The sequence below is a fragment of the Malurus melanocephalus genome, unplaced genomic scaffold, assembly GCF_030028575.1.
Source record: "Malurus melanocephalus ecotype Western Australia unplaced genomic scaffold, MMel_1.1 scaffold_297, whole genome shotgun sequence".
In the NCBI taxonomy this organism is placed as follows: Eukaryota; Metazoa; Chordata; class Aves; order Passeriformes; family Maluridae; genus Malurus; species Malurus melanocephalus.
Genome location: NW_026623529.1, coordinates 342558 through 363532, shown reverse-complemented (window position 1 = coordinate 363532; position 20975 = coordinate 342558). Strand labels below are relative to the sequence as shown.

Genomic DNA, 20975 nt, shown 5'->3' with positions numbered 1-20975 from the left:
GGCCGGCCAACGCCATCAAGGAGATGATCGAGAACTGGTAACGCGGGGTCCGCCCCTCCCGCAGCCCGGCCGCACTGCGTGGGGCGGGGGGGCTCTGCTGGGGTAACACCACGTCCCAGCCCCGTGTCCCGGCCCCGCGTCCCTGCCCCGTGTCCCTGCCCCGTATCCCGTCCCCGTATCCCGTCCCCGTATCCCGTCCCCGTGTCCCAGCCCCGTGTCCCGTCCCCGTATCCCGGTCCCGTGTCCCGGCGTGCGGCGAGCGGGAGCCCGGCTGCCGAGGAGAGGCAGCTCCTGTGTGTGCTCGTAGGGAACGCTCGGGATGGCAGCTCCGCTCGGGAAGCCGCGCTCCTGTCTGTATTTGGAGTTCCGCCTCGTTTTGCTCTTGTTTGGGACACTTACAAATCGTTTGCTTTCGGTGCCAAGTTGACAGGAGGGAAAAGATCATCTAAGAGCATCACACCCAACCATTAACCCAACACTCCAAATGTACCGCTAAGCCATGTCTCTAAGCACAGCATCTTCAAGGTCTTTTAAATACCTCCAGGGTCGGCGACTCAAACACTTCCTTGGACAGCCTGTTCTATGCCTGACCACCCTTTCTATGTAGACATTATTGTAATATCCAGTTGAAACCTGTCCTRGCACAAGCTGAGGCCATTTCCTTCTGGTYCATMGCTTGTTCCTTGGGARAAGAGGCCAACCCCCACCTTGGTACAACCTCCTTTCAGGGAGGTGAGAGCAATWAGCTCTGCCCTGARCCTCYTTTTCTCCAGGTGAAACACCCTGGAGTGTTCCTTAGCCTCTCTTCATAAGAATTGTGCYCCAGAGCCCTCARCAGCTCCACTGCCCTTTTCTGGACAGACTCCAGCACATCAATGTCCTTCTAGCGGTGAGTGGCCCAAATCTGGGCTCCCAGGATTTGAGGTGCAGCCTCACCATTGCCAAGTACAGGGGGGCAATCGCTGCCCTGGTCCTGCTGGCCACATTATTGATGACATTACTGACCCTTTTGGCCACCTGGGCAGACACTGGCTCATGTTCAGCCAGCTGTTAGAGCAGCACTTCTAGATCCTTTTCCATGTGGCAGCTTTCCAGACTCTCTTCCTTCAGCCTGTAGTGCTGCATGGGGTTGTTGTCACCCAAGGGCAGGACCTGGCAATTCATCTTATTGTCCCTTATAGAACTGGCCTCAGCCCATCAATCCAGTCTGTCCAGATCCCTCAGCAGAGCCTTCTTTCCCTCCATCAGATCAGTACTTTTGCCCAACTTGGTGTCATCTGCAAACTGACTAAGGGTACACTCCATCCGTCATCCAGGTGATGGATAAAGATATTAAGCAGAACTCTGGGATTGAAATGACTTTCTTTGTTTCTTGGTTTCTGCAGTTTGGATGCTAAATCTACGAGTATCCAGGTAATAGTTAAAGAAGGTGGTCTGAAGTTCATCCAGGTCCAAGATAACGGCTGTGGTATCAGAGTAAGTAAATGAAGTCGACAGGTGYATGCTGTTTAATACTACCTTTTAAAAATTATTTCAATTTRTAAATGTTTCTGATCTTGAAAAAACTCAGTGATTATTGCTTGTCCYTTTCACATAGAAAGAAGATCTGGACATTGTATGTGAGAGATTTACTACGAGTAAACTGCAAAAATTTGAAGACTTGGCTAGTATTTCTACATATGGTTTTAGGGGCGAGGTAAGCTCTTCATCAAGGTTTTGAAACTGCTCATTATTGTTACCCTGTGTAGTGGGGTTGTACATGCTATCTCATTGCCTCTGGGGATGAGGCATGTGGACATGCCTCAATGTGCTCCAGAGCAAGGTTTACAAAGATGCTTTCTCTTTCCTAGGCTCTGGCTAGCATCAGTCACGTTGCCCATGTTACAGTAACAACTAAAACAGCTGATGCAAAGTGTGCATTCAGGTATGCTTACTATTAYCCAGGTTGCTTCTGCTGCATGCAATAACAAACAGATGTATTTATTACAGAGCTCCCTATTACAGAGGAGGGTATGGTAAGGATAGGTACCAAAAAGACTTGAAATGTGAGAAAATGTAGTTTTCCCAATGGTAAAGGCAAGCTTTAACTAAATAATATATTTTAAAATGGTTACAGGTGGCAGGGGCAGGCAGGAAATCTTGAAGGAACTTCTATTTCAGTAGTTAATGTGGGTTAAACATTTGTCTTTTTCCCCATTTCAGGATTAAAGGTTATATATATATATGTGGGCATCATGTCTAGCAAATTTCACAAATCTCAGCCCAGGAACTTACAGCTTGGTTTGTTATTGTGTGGTGCTTCATCCTATCCAAAAAGACTTTTGAATATTYTTTTGAAAACCAAATCTAAATATAAGTAAGCTTTTCCATTAATTTCTTAACTAGTTTCAAGCAAAGGGAGGGGAAAAAAAGATGCTCTGAATCTTGTTTTTTTTTTTTWAATTGTGTACAGATTATGGTCTTTCATGTATTAAATACAGAGGCGGCAAAAAGAGGTCTGTCTTTTGAATTTATGCATCTGAATAACTTGCTGAAATCCTGTTAGTGTCAGAAAGGAAACAGATCTTATACTAAAATCAAGAATTTCTTGTTAGCTTAACTGAAGTGTAAAGTCTAGTGGAATTGTTTTTAGGCTATGTCCAGCTATTAAAGAAAGAAAAAATGCAGTAATTCTGCCTTTAGAGGAAAAGTCTCAGTAATACAATTTCAAAACACATATGTCATGATCATGATGATGATCATGATTTCCTTGGCTATTATTCCCATTCCCCCACTGCCCCTTTGGCTCTAAACTCAATGAGGACAGTTTTACTGTAGCAGAAAACTGGGGGAAGCTAATTCTCAGTGTCCCAAATAATTTGCTGGAGGAATGTGTCAATGATGGGATTTCTTTTGTTTTCTTACTTTGTCACCTGTCCACGTCTTCCCTCCTGTAAATCTAGATGTCTGACAACTTTTTATTTTCTGCCTAGAGCTACTTACAGTGATGGAAAAATCAAAGCCCCTCCGAAGCCCTGTGCTGGAAACCAAGGAACTCAGATCACAGTAGGTTTTTGTGCCTGTTTTCTCTTGTTCATTTTCTGTTCCTTGCTGGTTTGGCTTGCACCATTTACATTGTAAGGTCCATGATATCATCTCTGAAGATGCAGTTTGTTAGGTGAACCTAAGGAGGTAAGGAATAAACTGAATGTTGATTCTTCATCAACCAAAGTATTCTCAGATAATTTATATATAAAATAAAAATAAACAAGATGCATTTAGATTAATTTTATAGTAAGAGAGAATTAAAAAAAATTAATTTTAATTGTGTACTTTTTCTCTGTAGGTTGAAGATCTCTTTTACAATGTAATTACAAGGAGGAAGGCTTTAAAGAATCCAAATGARGAATATGCAAAAATAGTAGAGGTAGTTAGCAGGTAAATCAACATAGGAAGCTCCCAATTGTTATGTACTTTATRGGGAGGACCAGGGTTTTTCAGAGGGACGGGCAGAATGTTTGGTGTCATTTTGTGGTGGTGGTTTTGTTTGTTGTGTTTTTTTAAACTATTTTTTGGTGTGCAGTGTCCATTCAATTTGATGTAAAAAATTCAGATGGGAAGTAGTGTATTCTATCTGTGACTATTGATTATTTCTTAAAATTCCAGCAAAGAAATGGTGATAGACTTGAACAAGTGAGCAATAAATGTACTTGGGCTGAATAGAATTCATGTTAAAACTGCTCAGGAACATTGAGATTTGGCTGAAAAGCTGAATGGCTGCTTCACATCCCCAAAAAAGAGTAATWCTACTTTAGCTACTGGATATTCACTTGGGCCCCTTGGTTATGTCTTTTGCTATGTGAACAGGCTTTGCCAGTGGGATCTGCACAATTTAATTAGAAGAACTGCTTTACACTTTCAAAAAACACAAAATGGAGCAAAGACTAGCAAGACTGTATACCAAGGTTTAGCCTATTCCCCATATGAGCTATTTAAGAGTCTTTTCTGGGTCAGGCAGACTTCAGCCAGGACGTGGAAGGTCAGGTCCTACTGCTCTGTTGAACAGTATGATCTGAAGTCTTGCTGAGTTACAGCCCCACAGCTCCTTGTTCTTTTTCATTAGAATTTTTCTGTTACTTACTTTTGGGTTTTTCCCCTCTTGAATTTTTGAGTTCACATTCACAGCAGTCTCATCTTTGTCTGCATTTTTACATTTCTCATCTTGCAGGGTACTGTGGTGTGTTTTTGCTTGCAACGCAGTAATTTCCCTAGAAGTTTGAGCCAAGGTTGTGCAGCTGTAGTGTATCAGATCACAGACAGCTGAACTGTCTGGGTACAGGAAGTTAGAAGGGCAGGTCAGCCATTATTGAGATGTTTCTCCATCATAGCTGTGACTTGATTCTGTTATACTGAGGATGTTTTTTTAGTTAAACCTATGCAGTGAAATTGAAAAAAAACAGGTCTCTAGATGCCAATCCTTTATTTTTTTTTGAGAAATAAGCTAAGCTGATCCTTGAATTTCTGKTTATAGTGGTTATAGTTGAGTTATAAATAGGAGACACTTTTTTTTAGCTGTTCAGTCTACAAAAGCACAGCTTGGCTTAAATTGCATTATTCTCTAACAGCAAGTGGAATTACTTGCCCTCATTACTAGCTGCTTCTCAGCAATCAGAGGAAACAGTTACCTTTTCTTTCACATACTGCAGACTTACATTTATCTRTTTTTCAGGTATGCCATCCATAACTCAGGCATCAGCTTTTCAGTTAAAAAGGTGTGTAGATAAAGTCTTTATAACTTYGCTCTGTGTTTATATGTGCCTGTGTATATACACATAATATGTATATCTGAAAATCCCAATAAATTTGCATGGCATCTTTTGCAAAAGCAACAGGATACAGAGCCTTCCCTTCTAATGAAATGGTGAAAGATATGTTGGTGCAGTTTGGATAGAAAGGACATGAGTTAGAAGTAAACAAGACAGAAATACATTTTTCAGGAGTTTGGAGTTTTCTGTGTGGTCACTGTTACATTTGGTTTAGCTTTATGAGTTGTTTCAGCTTCCCTGGGGAGCCTGATTACTAAGTACTCTATGAAAGAGGATGGGGTAGACTCCCTTCATTCTGTGCCATTCTTGATTATTACTTACTGAACTGTGTTCCTCACTTTCCAAGATGGAATTACTAGCCTCAGTGGGCCTGATGTGCACCAGCTGATCTTTCAAACAATGTGCCATTTACCATCCATTGCTTTTTTGAACATAAATAAGTAAATAAGAATTACAAAACAATATAATGATGTTACATTGTTCCATGCCTTTGTTTTAGAAATGTTATTGTTYAGTTTAAAGTATTTCTAAAACCATCTTGTCCAAAAAGGTGAATTGATTGATATTCATTTCTGCTCTCTTTAGCAAGGTGACACCATGTCTGACGTTAGAACCTTATCCAATGCCTCAACAGTGGACAACATTAGGTCCATCTTTGGAAATGCTGTTAGCAGGTATGTTGATGTCAAGTTTCCTTTTGATATGAAGCTTTCCAGTGAATTCTCCCTTTTSTCTTTAAATACCTTGGGCTATGCTAACTTYTMTTGCTCCCTTSAAGGTTAMTTTCAGAGAAGAGGGATTGTTGCATTAGGAGAGCTCTCCCTTCTCTTCAGAATGTGTGACTTCTTTTGTGTACCAAAGGGAAGAGGAAAGTTACAAAGTTGTTCCTTTAATGCACTGAAAAGGGACTTTCTGTATGGTCATATAGAAACAGCTAGCTGGGCCTAGAACTTGTGTTCTCTATAAGTTCCTAGTCTCTTCCTATACCAAGAAAATCTTACCATTTCCTACTRTCTGCTATCTGATAAATTTTGAAGCTACTCATACGTTTTTTTCTGAAATCTTAAGGTTTCTTATTTTGACAAAAGCTACATTAGCTGAGGCTGTGTAAATCAGATAGAAAAGATAAAAATGCAAAAGGCTGTCTTTTGAAGATGTATCTGCCACTAGGAAAAATTCTCTTTGAGACTTTCAGCTATGAAGAATTCATTGAATGAATTTGTCCCATAAATACCTCGGTGTCACTTTGATTCTTTTCTGTTACTAACTGAAGTCAAACTTCACATTTAATAAATGTAACTTCTAATGTTTGGAAAAATCTTTAGGAAGCACAGCAAAAYAGAGAGGCTGCTTAGTAATAATGCTTGCAGTGTTTTATGTATTTCCTTGTTATGCATTCGTTTTTGTCTACTATGGATGCTCATTTGATAAGAGTTTTTCCTTTGTACATTTCAGGATAAATAGTCCATTTCAAAGTAAAAGTTTTGATAATTTCTTTTCAAACAAAACTTTTAATTTACCCAGTTCGAGGTAGTGTTAAAAACTGAATGCAAATGAAAATGGCCCTTGGTATATATTGAGGYTGAATTATAAATAATAATCCTTAAGTATTTTCTGTGTTAGAAAGTTGGCATAATGCCTTGCCTGTGCTTACAAAGTGGACTTTCCTTGACTATTGAATTACAAAAATTATTAAAACTTTTTTAATAACGTTAACGTTAGGATCTGTGTGCACGAGCAAGAGAGAATTTTTTATATTTTAATGTCTATTTAACAGACCACCAAGACACAACAGACTGACAAAGTAGTCCAAGAAAAGGTGTGTTTGTTCTTCCCTAGCTGCAGACAATATTGAAGTGTTCTTGTCTATTACTGTCAATGACTTAAACAATAAAATGGATATTAGACTTATCAATAGATTAGAATGCTGTGGATCCTGTGTTATAGTACAGAATTAAAAAGTCAATGGAGGTAACTTTATAGACTCCAGCCWTACAATATTACTAGTTTATGCTTACTTGAGAAAAGGAAACGATGCAGTTATGGTTAAATAACTATTGTGGCCCAGCAGTCAGTGTTTGAACTCTCAAATAATTCTAATGTTTWCATTAACTGTGATATAAATAGAATATAGATGAATATGAAGTAGTGAGACTTGAGCAATAGGCCCTGAKCCGAAGTTGACATTTAGATGAACCTTCCAACCATATGTTATATGATATTTGTATCAGCTTATTAGCAAAATACGCATGATCATTAGCAAAATATGTAGTGTGATAATATATTTATATTTCCATATTTAGAAGATAGGCTAGGCTATGAAATCAGACATCTGACCTTGTTTGGGAGTGTATGGTCAAAGCCAACTTCCTTGGTTCCTCCTTGAGCCCTGGCCAGGCTTTGGGTGGAACCCAAGAAGAGAATGAAACCAGATGTTTCCACATTAGAGTTATGTGAGCTTTTTTATTGAACAATGTAAAAGCTGGACCCTGTCACAGCGAAGGTGGAGTCTTCATCTACAAGTGGACATACTGTGTAGGATTTCCCAGTTGCTGGGAGTGGYTCTCCAGTCCTTCACTGTGACCAGGGCTCCCCAGCTGATGTGTGGATCAGGATGATGGTAAAGTATTGAGTAACTGGTCATGTATCTTATTAATCACTTCAGGCAATTGTTTCTAGTAATGATTATCTGCATTACTTAGATTATCCTTTCATAATTCTTTGCTATTTTGAACTATAGTTACTTACACTTATCCCTTAAAGTTGATGTCTGTGTCCTTTGTGCTGACCCTGCCAACTGGCAAAATGGAATATCACTGCTTATGAATACTGTTCAAAATTTGCATCAACAAAAGAGTTAATTTTTTGTTCRTGTTTCTGTCAAACTTAATAGGGAACTGATAGAAGTGGGCTGTGAAGATGCAAATCTGGCCTTTAAAATGAAAGGTTACATCACGAATGCAAACTACTCTGTGAAGAAATGTATATTTTTACTCTTCATAAACCGTAAGTTTAAAAAAAGGCAGCATTTTGTACAGTTGCTTACATGATCTAAAAACAAAACTTTCTGAAGACCTGAATACATGACCATTTTAAAAAACATTTTTACAAATAAGAATTACAGTTAATTGTAAATATTAAAGTGTTTTTTGATTTTTAATGTGCATCACGCTTTGCAATGTAGATAGTGGAAAACAGCTAAGACAGGGCCTAAAGAAACTTTGGAGCAGCAGGGTTATGACTGTGTCCTGCCAGCTTAYACAGAGTGATCTCTTAGTTCTGTARCAACAYKGGCATGGGTTGCAAATAAACCTCAACTGTATGAAAAAATGGAAAGCTAGTCTGGTTATTTCAGTATTTGTGGGAAAAAATACTAAATATAAAACATGCTAAGAAAAGAATGTCTATTCATGATTTTATATGAAGAATAAATAGGTCTTAGGGGAAAATGGGCCTTGAAGACTYGAAGTATGAAGATGTTTGTCTGAAGGAGTAGCTGGGCACTGTGCAGTGTGTTTTAGTTGGGCTGTTTRGCAATAGGATTTTGTTCTGTGTTTCAGATCGGTTGGTAGAGTCAGCCGCTATGCGCAAAGCCATAGAAACTGTGTATGCTGCTTATTTGCCAAAAGGCACACACCCATTCCTATACTTAAGGTAAAGTAATAGGAAGAAGTAGCCTTTTAGTACTGTTTTGTAGGATATAACTAGGATGAGTAGGTTCAGAAGGACATTTCTGTTCCTCATAATAGTGCTAACCATTGCACTGAGGTAATTCATCACCAGACAGGAGAAAACTAAATCAAATTAAAGAAATCTTAAGAAGACAGACCTTATTTTTAGAAGTAGTGAGTGCCTGTTATTTCAGCTGAAGTTCTTTCCTATTAATTCATGAGACACTGTAAGTAAAAAAAAATTTCTTGATGTGGGTTTTGTAATTGTGCAATGGAGAGGTTRGTTTCAGTTTACCTATGTAAGTTGATTTTGGATTATTTCTCAATATACTAAAAAAGTTTGACTGTAATATAACTTTAGAGGTTTCAGGATATTTTGGACTTATTTTTATGGAATAATGTCCSCAAGCCTGACAAATTTTGTCAMATTTTKAMCRATTTTTGCTCTCTCTMTGCTATCTATGGGATATTTTAGGTTARCTTCTTTTAAAATGTTTTCCAGCCTGGAAATAGCCCCCCAGAATGTAGATGTGAAYGTGCATCCTACAAAACACGAGGTCCATTTTCTTCATGAAGACAGTATTCTGGAGCGTGTGCAACAGCACGTAGAGAGCAAGTTATTGGGCTCTAATTCCTCAAGGATGTACTTCACTCAGGTGAGACGATGTACGGGGTGTTTCTGTATTATTTTAATAGTCAGGGATACTTCTGTCCTGTTCAATTGGACAGTACAATCTGTCCTGTTCAATCGGACAGTTCAATCAGTACAATCTGTGCAGGCATGGGCACTTAYCAGTTGTACTGATGTCTTGAGATCTTTGCTCTATGTTTTGGGAATGAAGTTACTTTAAGACRCCAGTGTTAAGAATGTGGCAAAAGAGAAGAAAAAAAGTATGAAAACATTTTAGTTACATTTCTGTCAAATACCAGATTGTCTTGATTTTATGTTAGCCTTCATATGTAGTAAACTGGTTTTTTTTTCTACACTGGCTTATGTGAAAAGATGTGATTGAGGAAACTGTTCTGTGTACTTGATAACATTTTGGATTTAATCTAACCAGAAAAAAAAATCAGGAAGTTATTCTACTCTATGTAAAGCATAGATAACTGTATTTTTTTAAAAAACTAATTTTCTTGTGACTTTTTACCTTAAAGATTTTTTTCCCTTTGAGACAAAGGAATGGTAACTAATGCTTTYAACTCTCAAGGTGATGACATCACTCTATGTGGATAGCAGATGCAAAGCTGGTGACCTTTTAAGCAGTTGACACTTTGTTGCTGGGTGTTTCAAATTTGCCTCTGAGCAGTGAGATACGGTGAGAAATGTGACTGATCTTTCTGGCTTTTTATTTTCTTGTTCATCCTCTTCTCTTTGCTTCCTCATGCCTGAATGAAGACGTTGCTTCCAGGGGCTGATTGCTCTTCCAGTGAAGTTGTGAAACCRGCAGCAAACTCTTCTGTGGTTACCAAGGGAACTGGTGATAAAGTTTACGCRCATCAGATGGTCCGCACTGATTCCCGAGAGCAGAAATTGGATGCTTTTGTTCAGCCAGTGAACAATCCCCTAAGTTCAGGCCCCATTGAAGTGACAACAGAGGTTAATGCAGGACCTTCAGAGGGTACAGACAGGCCCCAGGATGCTGAAATGGAAGAAGTCAGGGACCTGGTTGAAATGGCTGATGTTCAGGAGGATACAATGAAGTCTGGGGGGCCAAGCAAGAGTGGACACTTGTCTCCTGAGACTGTACTTTCTCGGTAAGTCTCACCTTTYCTGAAATGGTGCAAAGCTACCTATTTATTTCATGGCATAGCCCTCAAAATGTTGATTTTTCTGAATTCTTTAGGCTTCTGCTTTTCCAGAATGGAAATGTTCTCTAGAATGACTTCTCATGACATTTTATTGAGAAATTAACTTGTGAACTGTAAGTCATGTAACTTCTGCTAAGTTTTGTGACAGGAATGGGATTTCAGTCTATACTGAAAGGCAGGTAGCAGTGTAAATAAATTTACAGCAGTATAAATTAGTTTAGCTTGTCTGTCTCTTTCTGGAGGCCTCCCTTTTGTAGGGGATAGAAACTACATCACTGAATTCGACAAGCATTACCCTAGTAAAGGTAAAAGTGCTATAAACTTGTTTAGCGCCTGCAGGAGCTGTTATGAGAGGCCAAAGTCTTCTGACAGAATCTAGTTCCCTCCCCATAGAAAAATTGAAAGAAAAATCATTGAAATATCAGCATTTTTAGTATGTCCTTTAGAGCCCAATTTGCTTGGTGCTTATTAGCAGTTGCTTAATATGGTTGGTATCAGATTAATCTAAAAATTCAGAACTACCCTTTACTGACGAATTATTCTTCAGAAGCAAAATAAAACTGGTTCCGGGAAACTGCATTTTGTGTGTTAACATACAGCATTGAATTGAGCATCTGGTCTGTTGCTGTGTTTTGCCTAAGTGATAGGAGAATTGAACATAATTCTTTTGGTATTACAGGAAGAGACCTCGGGAAGATATGGACATGGAATTGGAGAAAGAAGATGACAACAGAAAGGATATGACTGCTGCCTGCACCCCTAGAAGAAGAATTATCAACTTGACTAGTGTGTTGACTCTCCAGGAGGAAATTAGTAACCAGGCACATGCAAGTAWGCAAGACTTGTTTCTCAAAATTATTGTTATTCCACCAACTAAATAGAACAGTTTGATCTGGAAAAAGGTATTTAAAAGGAGGCCCAGTGAACTTACTGTGCTGCTAAGCAAGTTTTTAACAAAAAAAGCTTTTGCTTTTCATTTTTATTTGTATCTGTCTCACTTGTATGAAATGGTGAGACTTGTAAAATATTMTCTCTTTTGTTAAGAGTTGTTTTAGATAAAGGTAAGGGATTTACAATTCTTTCCAGAGTGTTTTCTGCTTAATTCAGTTGCCTCTGAAGGCAACGTACAYTGACTCATACTCTTATTTGTCAGTTGTCTTAAATGCTAGAAATCTCACATCCTAGGCGTTTTGTTGGATTTATTTTGATTTTTCTGGGTGTGAGAATTGGGGATGCTCCACACAGACATCTGTAATATATAACTTTTTTATAAATTGCTAAGAATCTTAAACTTTAGAAAGCAAGAACTTTTACTTGTACTCCAGTAAAYGCTTTGCAGAAGACTGGTAATTCTGAGTCAGTAATTCCATATCTGACTGTCACTGTTTTAAATACTGAAATCAAAGAATTGTCTCTGAACCATAAAATATTCAAAAATGTCTCAAAATGCATGATAAAACTTGTGAAGCTGCCTGAGGTTATGTCATGTTTTCACATGTGTGAGAAATACCTGYAAGAGACTTTGGAAAAAGAGGAATCTCTTCTCACACTGTGACATTCATTTGGAAAATGTAACAGTGGAATGAGGGTTGTGTAGTGCTTCATACATGCTGTGACTGCAGTACCAAGCATCTGTAACAAAGCTGCTCCCAAGGATGGCATCTAGTAAATTTTTTTTTGTGGAATGCCTAAAATGAACTCTTTCATAGAAACTGACTTCTCATATTTTTCCCAGGCTTCTCATTTATATATATTTAAAAAGCTTACTTTGTGAGAGGAAAAGAAAGAAAWTACAGGAAAAAAGTCATAGACCTATTCTATCACATTTTCAGAATTTAGTTTGACGCTACTAGATTGTGTTGCAAAGCTGGTTTGCACCTGCAGTTTATGAAGTGTGTATGTGCTCCTCACTCATTTCCTGTGGCCTGAAATGCATTTGGGAAAGCTATTCAGACACAGGGACTTGAATTCTACTTTTTCCTAATTTGCATTTGTAGTTWAAATGTTATATAACTATTCTCCCTTGTGCTTTAATAGTAGGAGTATGCACAGAAGTTATTAATACTTCAAAACTTGTGAATAATTGGTTGTACAGGCCTATAAGAAGAAGGGGTGTAGTGGTGACTGAACAGTAATCTGGGACTTTCATGCTAAAAAGACACAAACTACTCAAGTGAATGAGGGCAGGGTTGCAACTATGAAATTACATCTTTTTGTTTCTTCCTCACCTCTCTGTTGTTTCAGAACTCCAGGAGATGCTACATGATCACTCCTTTGTTGGTTGYGTCAGTCCTCAGTGGGCTCTGGCCCAGTATCAGACAAAACTGTACCTTCTCAATACAACAAATCTCAGGTAAAAAGTTTGTTAGACCTGTTGCAGCTGAAATAAGTACCAATTGTGAAGCTAATWAGAAGAAAGCAGGAAATGACAGGGAAAACATCATTCTCTTGTTGCCYATCTGAAAAGTCGTTAGGCTAAAGATTAGGCATTCAGTTCACAAGTGGAACAGTGGAAACAAGTCTGGCATGCTTGGGAAMAGTTGCAGGGAGTCAGTGTAATTAAAATGCCAGCAGAAAGGAAAAGACTTTTTCTTGCTTCATGATGATCTGTATGGTGTATGATCATCATCATGATTTGCTGTAAGATCATCGGCAGCACACTATGAAATAGAGGCTTCGGGAACATCCTGTAAAACATTGTATCCAGTTGGGTTAAGAGTATCTGTAGGATATGATATGTAGCAGCCTTACAGGGCCAGCTACATAAATTTTGTAACACATCAGAGAATCAATTTGAGATAGACATCTCTATTAATTTACTARTTCCTGTGCATTTCTTGCAGTGCAGTAAAAGAACAAAGAAGTTGAAATATAAATTATAAGGGAACAAAATGGTAGTGGTTGGGTGCTTGAGTATGTGACATTTGTGTGCCAGTGTCGCTGATAATATCAGAAACCAAGAAATAGATTGAATTTTAAATAGATAGTGAAGGTGAATCCTTAAACTCTTTCGTTTAAGTAAGATCATCTTTATTAATAGGACTGAATATGTACATGTTTCCGGGATGATATTTACTTTCCCCTCTTAATTATGCTAACGTAGAGGTATGAAATCCTATCCATGTAACTAATTCTTGTGCTTCGATTTAGCCAAGAACTSTTCTACCAGATACTTATTTATGACTTTGCAAACTTCGGAGTCTTAAGGTTGTCTGTAAGTATAATTTTATATTATATCCTATATAAAAAGATMTTTTAAAAGATATGTTTATAGTATGTCTGTCCTTTCAGACAAGTGCATAGTTTTGATTGCACAGTCAGGTTGGCTTTTGTCCATTATGAGAGTGTTGTTTTGTTTCCCTCAGAGTAAAAACTGAATGTAGAAATCGTAGTAATTTTGTAGCTGCTAGTGTCAAATTGTCATCCTGGCTGCTTGTTACTAGTGTCAATTGTAATCATTCACCAAGTTTTGCTGTTGCTCTTATATTGGGACAAATAATTAATTTGAATATACGATCTACAGAAATAGTGTTGATTGCCAGTATTTATCCTGTAAAATATCAGTGCTCAGTGGGATTGTGGACTACAGAAAGAAAGAGAGAAATTCATATCTCTTTAGCCTGGTTATGATAAACAGAACTGTTAGTTCTGCAGACCAGAAATGGTGTGTTGAAATTAGTTATTGTGTGAAGGAAGAGTCTATAGATTTCTAATAGAGTGTGCTGATCATTGACCAAAGTTTCACCTTCTTCATTTTTAGGAGCCAGCTCCTTTRTATGAGCTTTCAATGCTTGCTTTAGAGGATCCTGAAAGTGGCTGGACAGAAGAGGATGGCCCAAAAGAAGGGCTTGCTGAGTACATTGTGGAGTTTTTGAAAAACAAGACTGAAATGTTGAAAGATTATTTTTCTCTTGAAATTGATGAGGTGACTGCAGCTATTACTTCTGACAGTTAATGAATGGTGGCCAGTGTTAGGTTTATGATTGGATTGGATTAGATCTTGGAGGTCTTTTCCAACCTAAATGATTCCATAATTCTGCGTTTTGGTGACCGATAACTGCAATAGGTTGCCTGCAGTGCTTGCCATCMCGAAGAACCAGTTCCAGTAAGATTTAGGTGGTATAACCCTTTCATAAAAAATGCTCAAGACTTATGCTGCCTTTAAGAAGAGTRCTACACAAAGTTTCTATTGAATTAGTTGCCAAGTCACAGAATGGGTTGGGTTGGCAGGGACCACAGTGGGTCGTCTGTTCCAATGTCCTTGCTCAAGCAGGATCATGCTGAAGCACATGGCACAGGATTGTGTCCAGATGGTTCTTGAATGTCTGCAGTGAGGGGGACTCCACAACCTCTCTGGGCAATCCACAGTTTAGTTATTGCTTCCATAACTAGACTACAGATCTCTTAACCAACAAGGTGTGCATCTTAACCAGCTCTGAAGTCAGACAGGGTTGCAGCCACCACTGTGGCTCTCAATGAGTCTCATTGTGTGGCTWGATGCATCCCTTACTTTATACAAAGGTGAACAGCTTCATCAAGCCCAGGCACTTCATTTGGATATTTGCCTGGTGTCTGTGCCCTAGAGCTAGAGGACAAGGTTGAATTCAGGTCTCTCTCCTTGAGCTGATGACTTAATCCATGCCTTGTGAAATTAAAYATCACCACTAACTCTCTTCCTGCAATGCCTACTGGCATCAGGCTTTAAAAACTTGTGAGGCTCACTGAGTTTGGTAAGAATCAGTCTTACAATATATAACAGTTTTGGTGCATTTACTRCAAGAAAGTACATTTTTTTTACTGAAGCAGCAGTGTTGCCTTGCAGGATGGAAATCTTACTGGGTTACCACTTCTGATAGACAACTATATTCCSCCGCTGGAAGGACTGCCTATGTTTATCCTGCGCTTGGCCACAGAGGTAWAGTTGCTCAGTGATTTTATTAATGCATAGTTACTTTTTTTACTTTACATTTAAGCAATTCCAGCCTTTGCAGTTGCAGCCTTTGCAGCCTTTGTAGATGGTGGCGCTTAAATGTACTGTTGTATGTTCCAGATGCTTTTCTGTGGTTATTGATCAGTTGTGTTTTGCCTCTGTATTCGTAACTATGGACTGACTSAGCCCCTATTTTGATTTAAAAGTCTGCATTCCTACCCTCTTTTTTTCTTTCTATAGCTTTACCTTACCAGGACAAAAATGGCCAATACATTAATATGAATTTTCCATATTAAAAATCTCTTATCAAGTATCTGACTGCTACCCAGATTCTATACTTTTTTTTCTTGTAAYAGGTAAACTGGGATGAAGAAAAGGAGTGTTTTGAAAGCCTAAGTAAAGAACTAGCCATGTTCTATTCCATCAGAAAGCAGTATATAATAGAGGAATCCAACCTGACAAACTCTCAGGTACAAGAATACTGTAGCCAGTCCTATGAACAAATAACTAACAACACACAGGAAACTTCTGCTCTTTCAGATATTGACATCTAATCCCAGCTCTTTCAGATATTGACTTCTAATCCCAGCTCTTTCAGTGAACTGAATCAAGTAGCAGTTTGGCAAGATTCTGAAAAGAACGTGGCTTACATTTTCTGAAGTATTAAATGTATTGAAGGAACCTTTTTACTTTGGGCATTGCAATGTACTTAATATTGTTACAAGTGTCCTTGGCCTCTGACTTTGGAATGTATTTTTTATGCTCTATTTCTACAGAAGAATAAGGATGCATATAAATGAAAAGTACAACCTGATTGTGTCTAAATATCTGCTTAATAATTCAGTTAAGCTCACCCATTCTGCAAATGACTTTACAGAGCTTTGAATTAACTTGACTGTATAGAATGAACTTCTCTAATACTAGCAGAATTTTACAATTGCTGTAGTTTACATAGTAAAGTTTTTAAGGAGTGCTCTCCTAGTAAAGGAGAACTTCAGCTTAATTGTTTGYCCATTTTTTCCTGTATTTCAGAATGAAGATTCTGAGTCTGGTTCAACAACATGGAAATGGACTGTGGAACATGTGCTTTACAAAGCTTTTAGGACTCATCTTTTACCTCCTAAACACTTTGCAGAAGATGGCAACATTTTGCAGCTTGCTAACTTGCCTGACCTGTATAAAGTTTTTGAAAGATGTTGAGCAAGTAGTTGTTAAAGACTTTTTTTTTTAGATAGACACCATTCATGTTACATTCAGTTTTACTTAGAAGATAAAGCTGGAATCTGGATGGAGGAAAGAAAGAGTGGATTTAGTATCATACTRAACTACTAACATGACAGCAAATGGTCTACTTTCCTTCTGTTGATCAAAGTAGAAAAAGAATAATTTTAGCTTTGTCTGAACCCAACCAAAATCCCTAAAATAAAATCTCCATCTACACTCTGATTTTCCCTATTAACCAATTTACTAACAGAATACTTCTATTGAAGAAAATTTAACTTAAGTTAAAGTTAAGTGATTGTGAAAGAAGATAGAGCTTAATTTAGTTGAAATGTGAGTGCTTTAACTTGGCTTGCTTTGGAAATCAAAGTAGGTTACCTGCATTCTTTTGTTTAAAGCATGGCTGTTGTCTGAGAGTAACCTGCCATGTGGATGTACATACAAAGCACTTAAAATCATCTGTTACTGAAGGAGTTAGTCTTGTAATATTTCAGGCCCCTTGCTGAAAAATGGCACATMCCTTCCCTTTTAATCAAGGAGTCAGAGAATAGAAATGGGAGTGCTCTGGTAGATAGTAAATGAGCATGCACACAATAATATTCATTGTCTCCAATTTAATCAGTAGRGCTTGGACGACCTTACAAGGCTGTGTCCCAATAGGGAAAACATTTTTCTAAGTATGTCCAAGAAGCAATCTAGCATCCAGATCAGAAAGGAAAGCAAGCTTCAGTTTTGCACTGTAAAAATTTCTATTCCATTTGAAAGCAGCTCTGGTCTAAGCAGTGATGTTGGATTGCTGAGGTCCCAGACCCTGCCTTACTTTGAGGAACGCTCATGAAGGGCAGCAGTTTGATAGTCCAAAAAGTGTGTACCAGCTTCAGTAGAGTGGGAGCTCTTAACAGTAAAAAAGCACACTGTTGTAGAAAGCATCTTCCTTCCGCGCCCCCTCTTTGATGACAATCCTGGCAATGGGATAACTACTGGAGAATCGTGTCTTCCTGAGCCATCCAGCCCAGCAAATAAAATGTGAAGTGAGCAACTGGCTTCAGCTGGCCTCAGCCCACATATTACTTCTGGCAATGAGGARGCAAGGAGAATGTAGAGAATATAGGAACTACTAATGGAAATTATAGGAGTGTTTGTGTTGTGATTCCATTGTATCTTGCCCTTGCTAGCATGCTTGTCTYGTGATTTCAGCATGTTGCTGTATCACTCTTCTAAATCCAAATCCCATGTGATGCCAGTATATCAAATAAGTAAATTTGATATTGAACATGAAAAGCTCCCTCTGTGGTACACCCAAAAGAACCTGGACTCTGACATGTACATGTGAGAAATGTCTACAGATAACCACAGGCACGCTTACAATGTATGCTAAGTGTGGCAGCACTCTAGTGTGCACTCTCATTCCACGTAACCAATGCCAATTCCTCATCACACTGTTGTGCAGGTTCCTGAACCCCCACAAAACTAACAACCCCCAAAATTATAAGTATGTACTGAATTATGCTCATTTTCTTCTGGTTTTGGTATTTTTCCCTCCTTTTGATATTTAATGGAAACCTGATTGCCTAGTGCCAAGTTTCTGTTACAAAATGAAAAATACTCATAATAAAGCTGAAATAAGCTTTTTTCCCCCTTCTAATCTGTATATATTTCAGAGTTTTAAGCAACCTGATACAGCTTAACTGACTTCATTTGGGTTAAAATTGCAGGAAATATTCCTTGCAAAATGTATTTTGAAGTTAAGGATGCAGTAAACCATCAATCAAAATATTCCTGTCACGGATACAGGATAAGCAGCTAATGGTGTTAGTTTGGTCACAGCTTGCTTGGGTTTTTTTTTCCTTTTAAATTCTTCACTGAAATCTGCTTCTTGAAACAAGACTTCTTAAATCTCATTTTCAAGCCCAATAAAAAGAAAACCCAACACATTACAAAGAACACATAGCCACATTGCTGTCATGGTCATGCCAAGCAATCAGTCCATTACCACAGGCCTTCACATGAACAATCACCTCATCTGTATTGGGATCAAAAGCAACCAGCTTTTTTTAGGAAAGGCTGGTGAAAATTCTTCAGATATATTTAGGGCTACCCCAAGACAGCAGAAACATTCCCGGGAAGGGCAGGATTGAACAATAGTTTTTGTGTCAACTTTCAAAGTAGGTTTGAGAGGAGTGAACAAAACTGTTCTGCAATGAGTGTTCTAACTACTTTCTATACTATAACTGATGCATTTCAGATTTACAGGATATTTAGCTTCTCATGGCAGCAACCAGAACTGTTGTGGATGAACCAAAGAGAGTAACTAACTTCCTTGKCAAACTACCCATGTATGAAAACATGGCATCTCAGTTCTCAGCATGCAGAGAAACTGAACCATAAACCACAGATGTATGAAGATGCTTGTTTCGTTCAAGCTTGCAAAATCTCTACCTGATGTTTGCCAAACATAACTATTAATATTTGGTGWAACAAAATATCCCCCACCCCAAGGACTTTCTGTCACTAGCATATGTGTCTCTTTCTGCTTTGCAGCTTCTGTATTCCCCTRAATTTTTTCCAAGTACTGAACTGCAGGAGGAAGTAGGCACTGAGGAGACATTGAATTTCTTAGATATCCAGAAGAATTTCACATTGCAGATTTGAGGAAGGTGTTCAAATAAAGTAATGAGTTGTGCACCTAGATGAAGTTCAAAGGTTTAATTGGACCTTTGACCTTTTATTCCAAATGAGTTTTTCTCATGGAATGTAATAACAAAATCATTAGGGTTGGAAGAGACTTCAGGAGATCATCTGGTCCAACCCCCCCTTGCCAAGGCAGGGTCATCTAAAGCAGGTAACACAGGAACACATCCAGRTGGGTTTGGAATGTCTCCAGAGAAGGAGACTCCATGACCTCTCTGGGCAGCCTGGTCCAGTGCTCTGCTACTGTCAATGTTCTTTGTCATCCTGAGGTCAAACTTCCCTCAGTGTTTTAGTGTTTTAGTTTACAGTCATTGCTTCTTGTCCTGTTGCTGGGTACCACCAAAAGGAATCTGGCACCATCCTCCTGGCATCTGCCAAAATGTTTATTTGCATTAATGAGAGCCCCACTCAGTCTTCTCTAGACTACACAGGCCCAGCTCCTGTAATCTCTCCTCATAAGAGAAATGCTCCAGACCTGTGGTTAGGAGCATTCCAATACAGTTAAATTACAAAGTTTGAATTGTTTTTTCTTCTAATGGTTTACTCTTACCTACATCCTCTGAAACAGACCTTGGCTCTTCTGAACCAATGTAAGGTTAAACTTGGCCCTGGCTTATATTTTCATTCAGCAATCCCAGAAGAGAATTTAGGAAGAGCATACTGAAGCTAATGCAACAAAGAAGTGATGTGCCACTACCAGCCTCCCTACAGATAAACAATACTATAACACATTGCACTAAATCTATGCAAACTGGAATCCTTATTACCTCACATATGCAGGAGTGATATATGCAGATTTTCCAATGACAAAGCAATGAAATATCATAATGCATTACTCGTGTTTTAATGCTTTTATTTTAGAAAGTGAACATATCCATTAAAAAAAAGAAAATGCATGGAGTTAAAAAAAATAAACATAAACTAATGACAAATTGCAATAACATAATTTTAWCTAGTGTGACCCAACAATTATTAAATATACTTCCACCACAGAGAAGTTTTACTTCATTATATTRCCAGTCTCTTGATTAGGTACACAAGACAACACTTTCCAGTAATTACCTAGTCATTAGAAGATCAACTTCAGGAATCACTGAATAATAAAATACATTGTGGACAAATACTTTCATACCACCTGGGAGGCAACCTAATATACATATGTCAACAAGGTACATCTTCATGAGGTATTACAGTACAYGGGAACCATTCCCTTTACTTTCTAATGAGGAARTTCTCCTGTCAGCAGCTCCACCAGCAAGTCAGCCACAGACTCTTGCCAGTTTCCAAATCCCAACAACTTCCTGCAGAGATATTCTTTCTGCAACAGATTACACACATCAGGATGAATGAAGATGACAGTAAAGAAAACAGATATTGTAAACAGGGAGGCTGAAAAGGTCATTGCTCTTACAGGTGAGCACTAGAAAACCTCAAGAGCTTCAGCTTCTCAGGAACATCTAGTACCTCCCATAGCTTGAACTTTGCTGTGAGTGGTGAAGTAAAAGCATGGGGGAAGATAATTCCTGAAGTAAATGAAGTAATTTCCAAAATAAAGAAGTAATCTCATATTTAATCAAAGTACTACAAAAATCTTAAGATGAAGCTGTTTCAATTTAACCCATTTGTAGCATGAAACAGAATGAGTAGGGGAAATAGCGAAGTAGGTTTGCCCATAAAATCTTCAGGCATACTTGTACTAGAATTAAACCAAAGCAAATCTCTTCCTACCATTCTTGAGCTGCTATCCCCAAAGAATCATCTCTCTCCACTGCCAAAAAAAGCAGGTTTTCCTCATCTGCTCCACCATTGTCCTTTCCAGGACAGCCAAGAAACAAACACAGAGGACCT

At 38.4% G+C, this 20975-nt stretch overlaps 1 protein-coding gene across 2 annotated transcripts; it reads left to right on the top strand.

Moving 5' to 3' along the window:
• The first annotated feature begins 6 nt into the window (after nt 1–6).
• MLH1 (mutL homolog 1) lies at nt 7–17215 on the top strand. Of its 2 annotated transcripts, XM_057376967.1 has the most exons (19): nt 7–37; nt 1386–1476; nt 1598–1696; nt 1851–1924; nt 2973–3045; nt 3326–3417; nt 4709–4751; nt 5391–5479; nt 7699–7811; nt 8366–8459; nt 8979–9132; nt 9873–10231; nt 10965–11116; nt 12530–12638; nt 13436–13499; nt 14046–14210; nt 15108–15200; nt 15572–15685; nt 16248–17215. In XM_057376967.1, exons 1-19 carry the CDS (start codon nt 24–26, stop codon nt 16413–16415), a joined length of 2160 nt encoding a protein of 719 aa, XP_057232950.1. In that variant the 5' UTR covers nt 7–23; the 3' UTR covers nt 16416–17215. The 2 variants fall into 2 exon arrangements, with proteins under 2 accessions (XP_057232950.1, XP_057232951.1); XM_057376968.1 differs by lacking the exons at nt 7–37; nt 1386–1476; nt 1598–1696; ... (4 more) ...; nt 5391–5479; nt 8366–8459 and having other exon boundaries at nt 7710–7811.
• Nucleotides 17216–20975: the final 3760 nt, after the last annotated feature.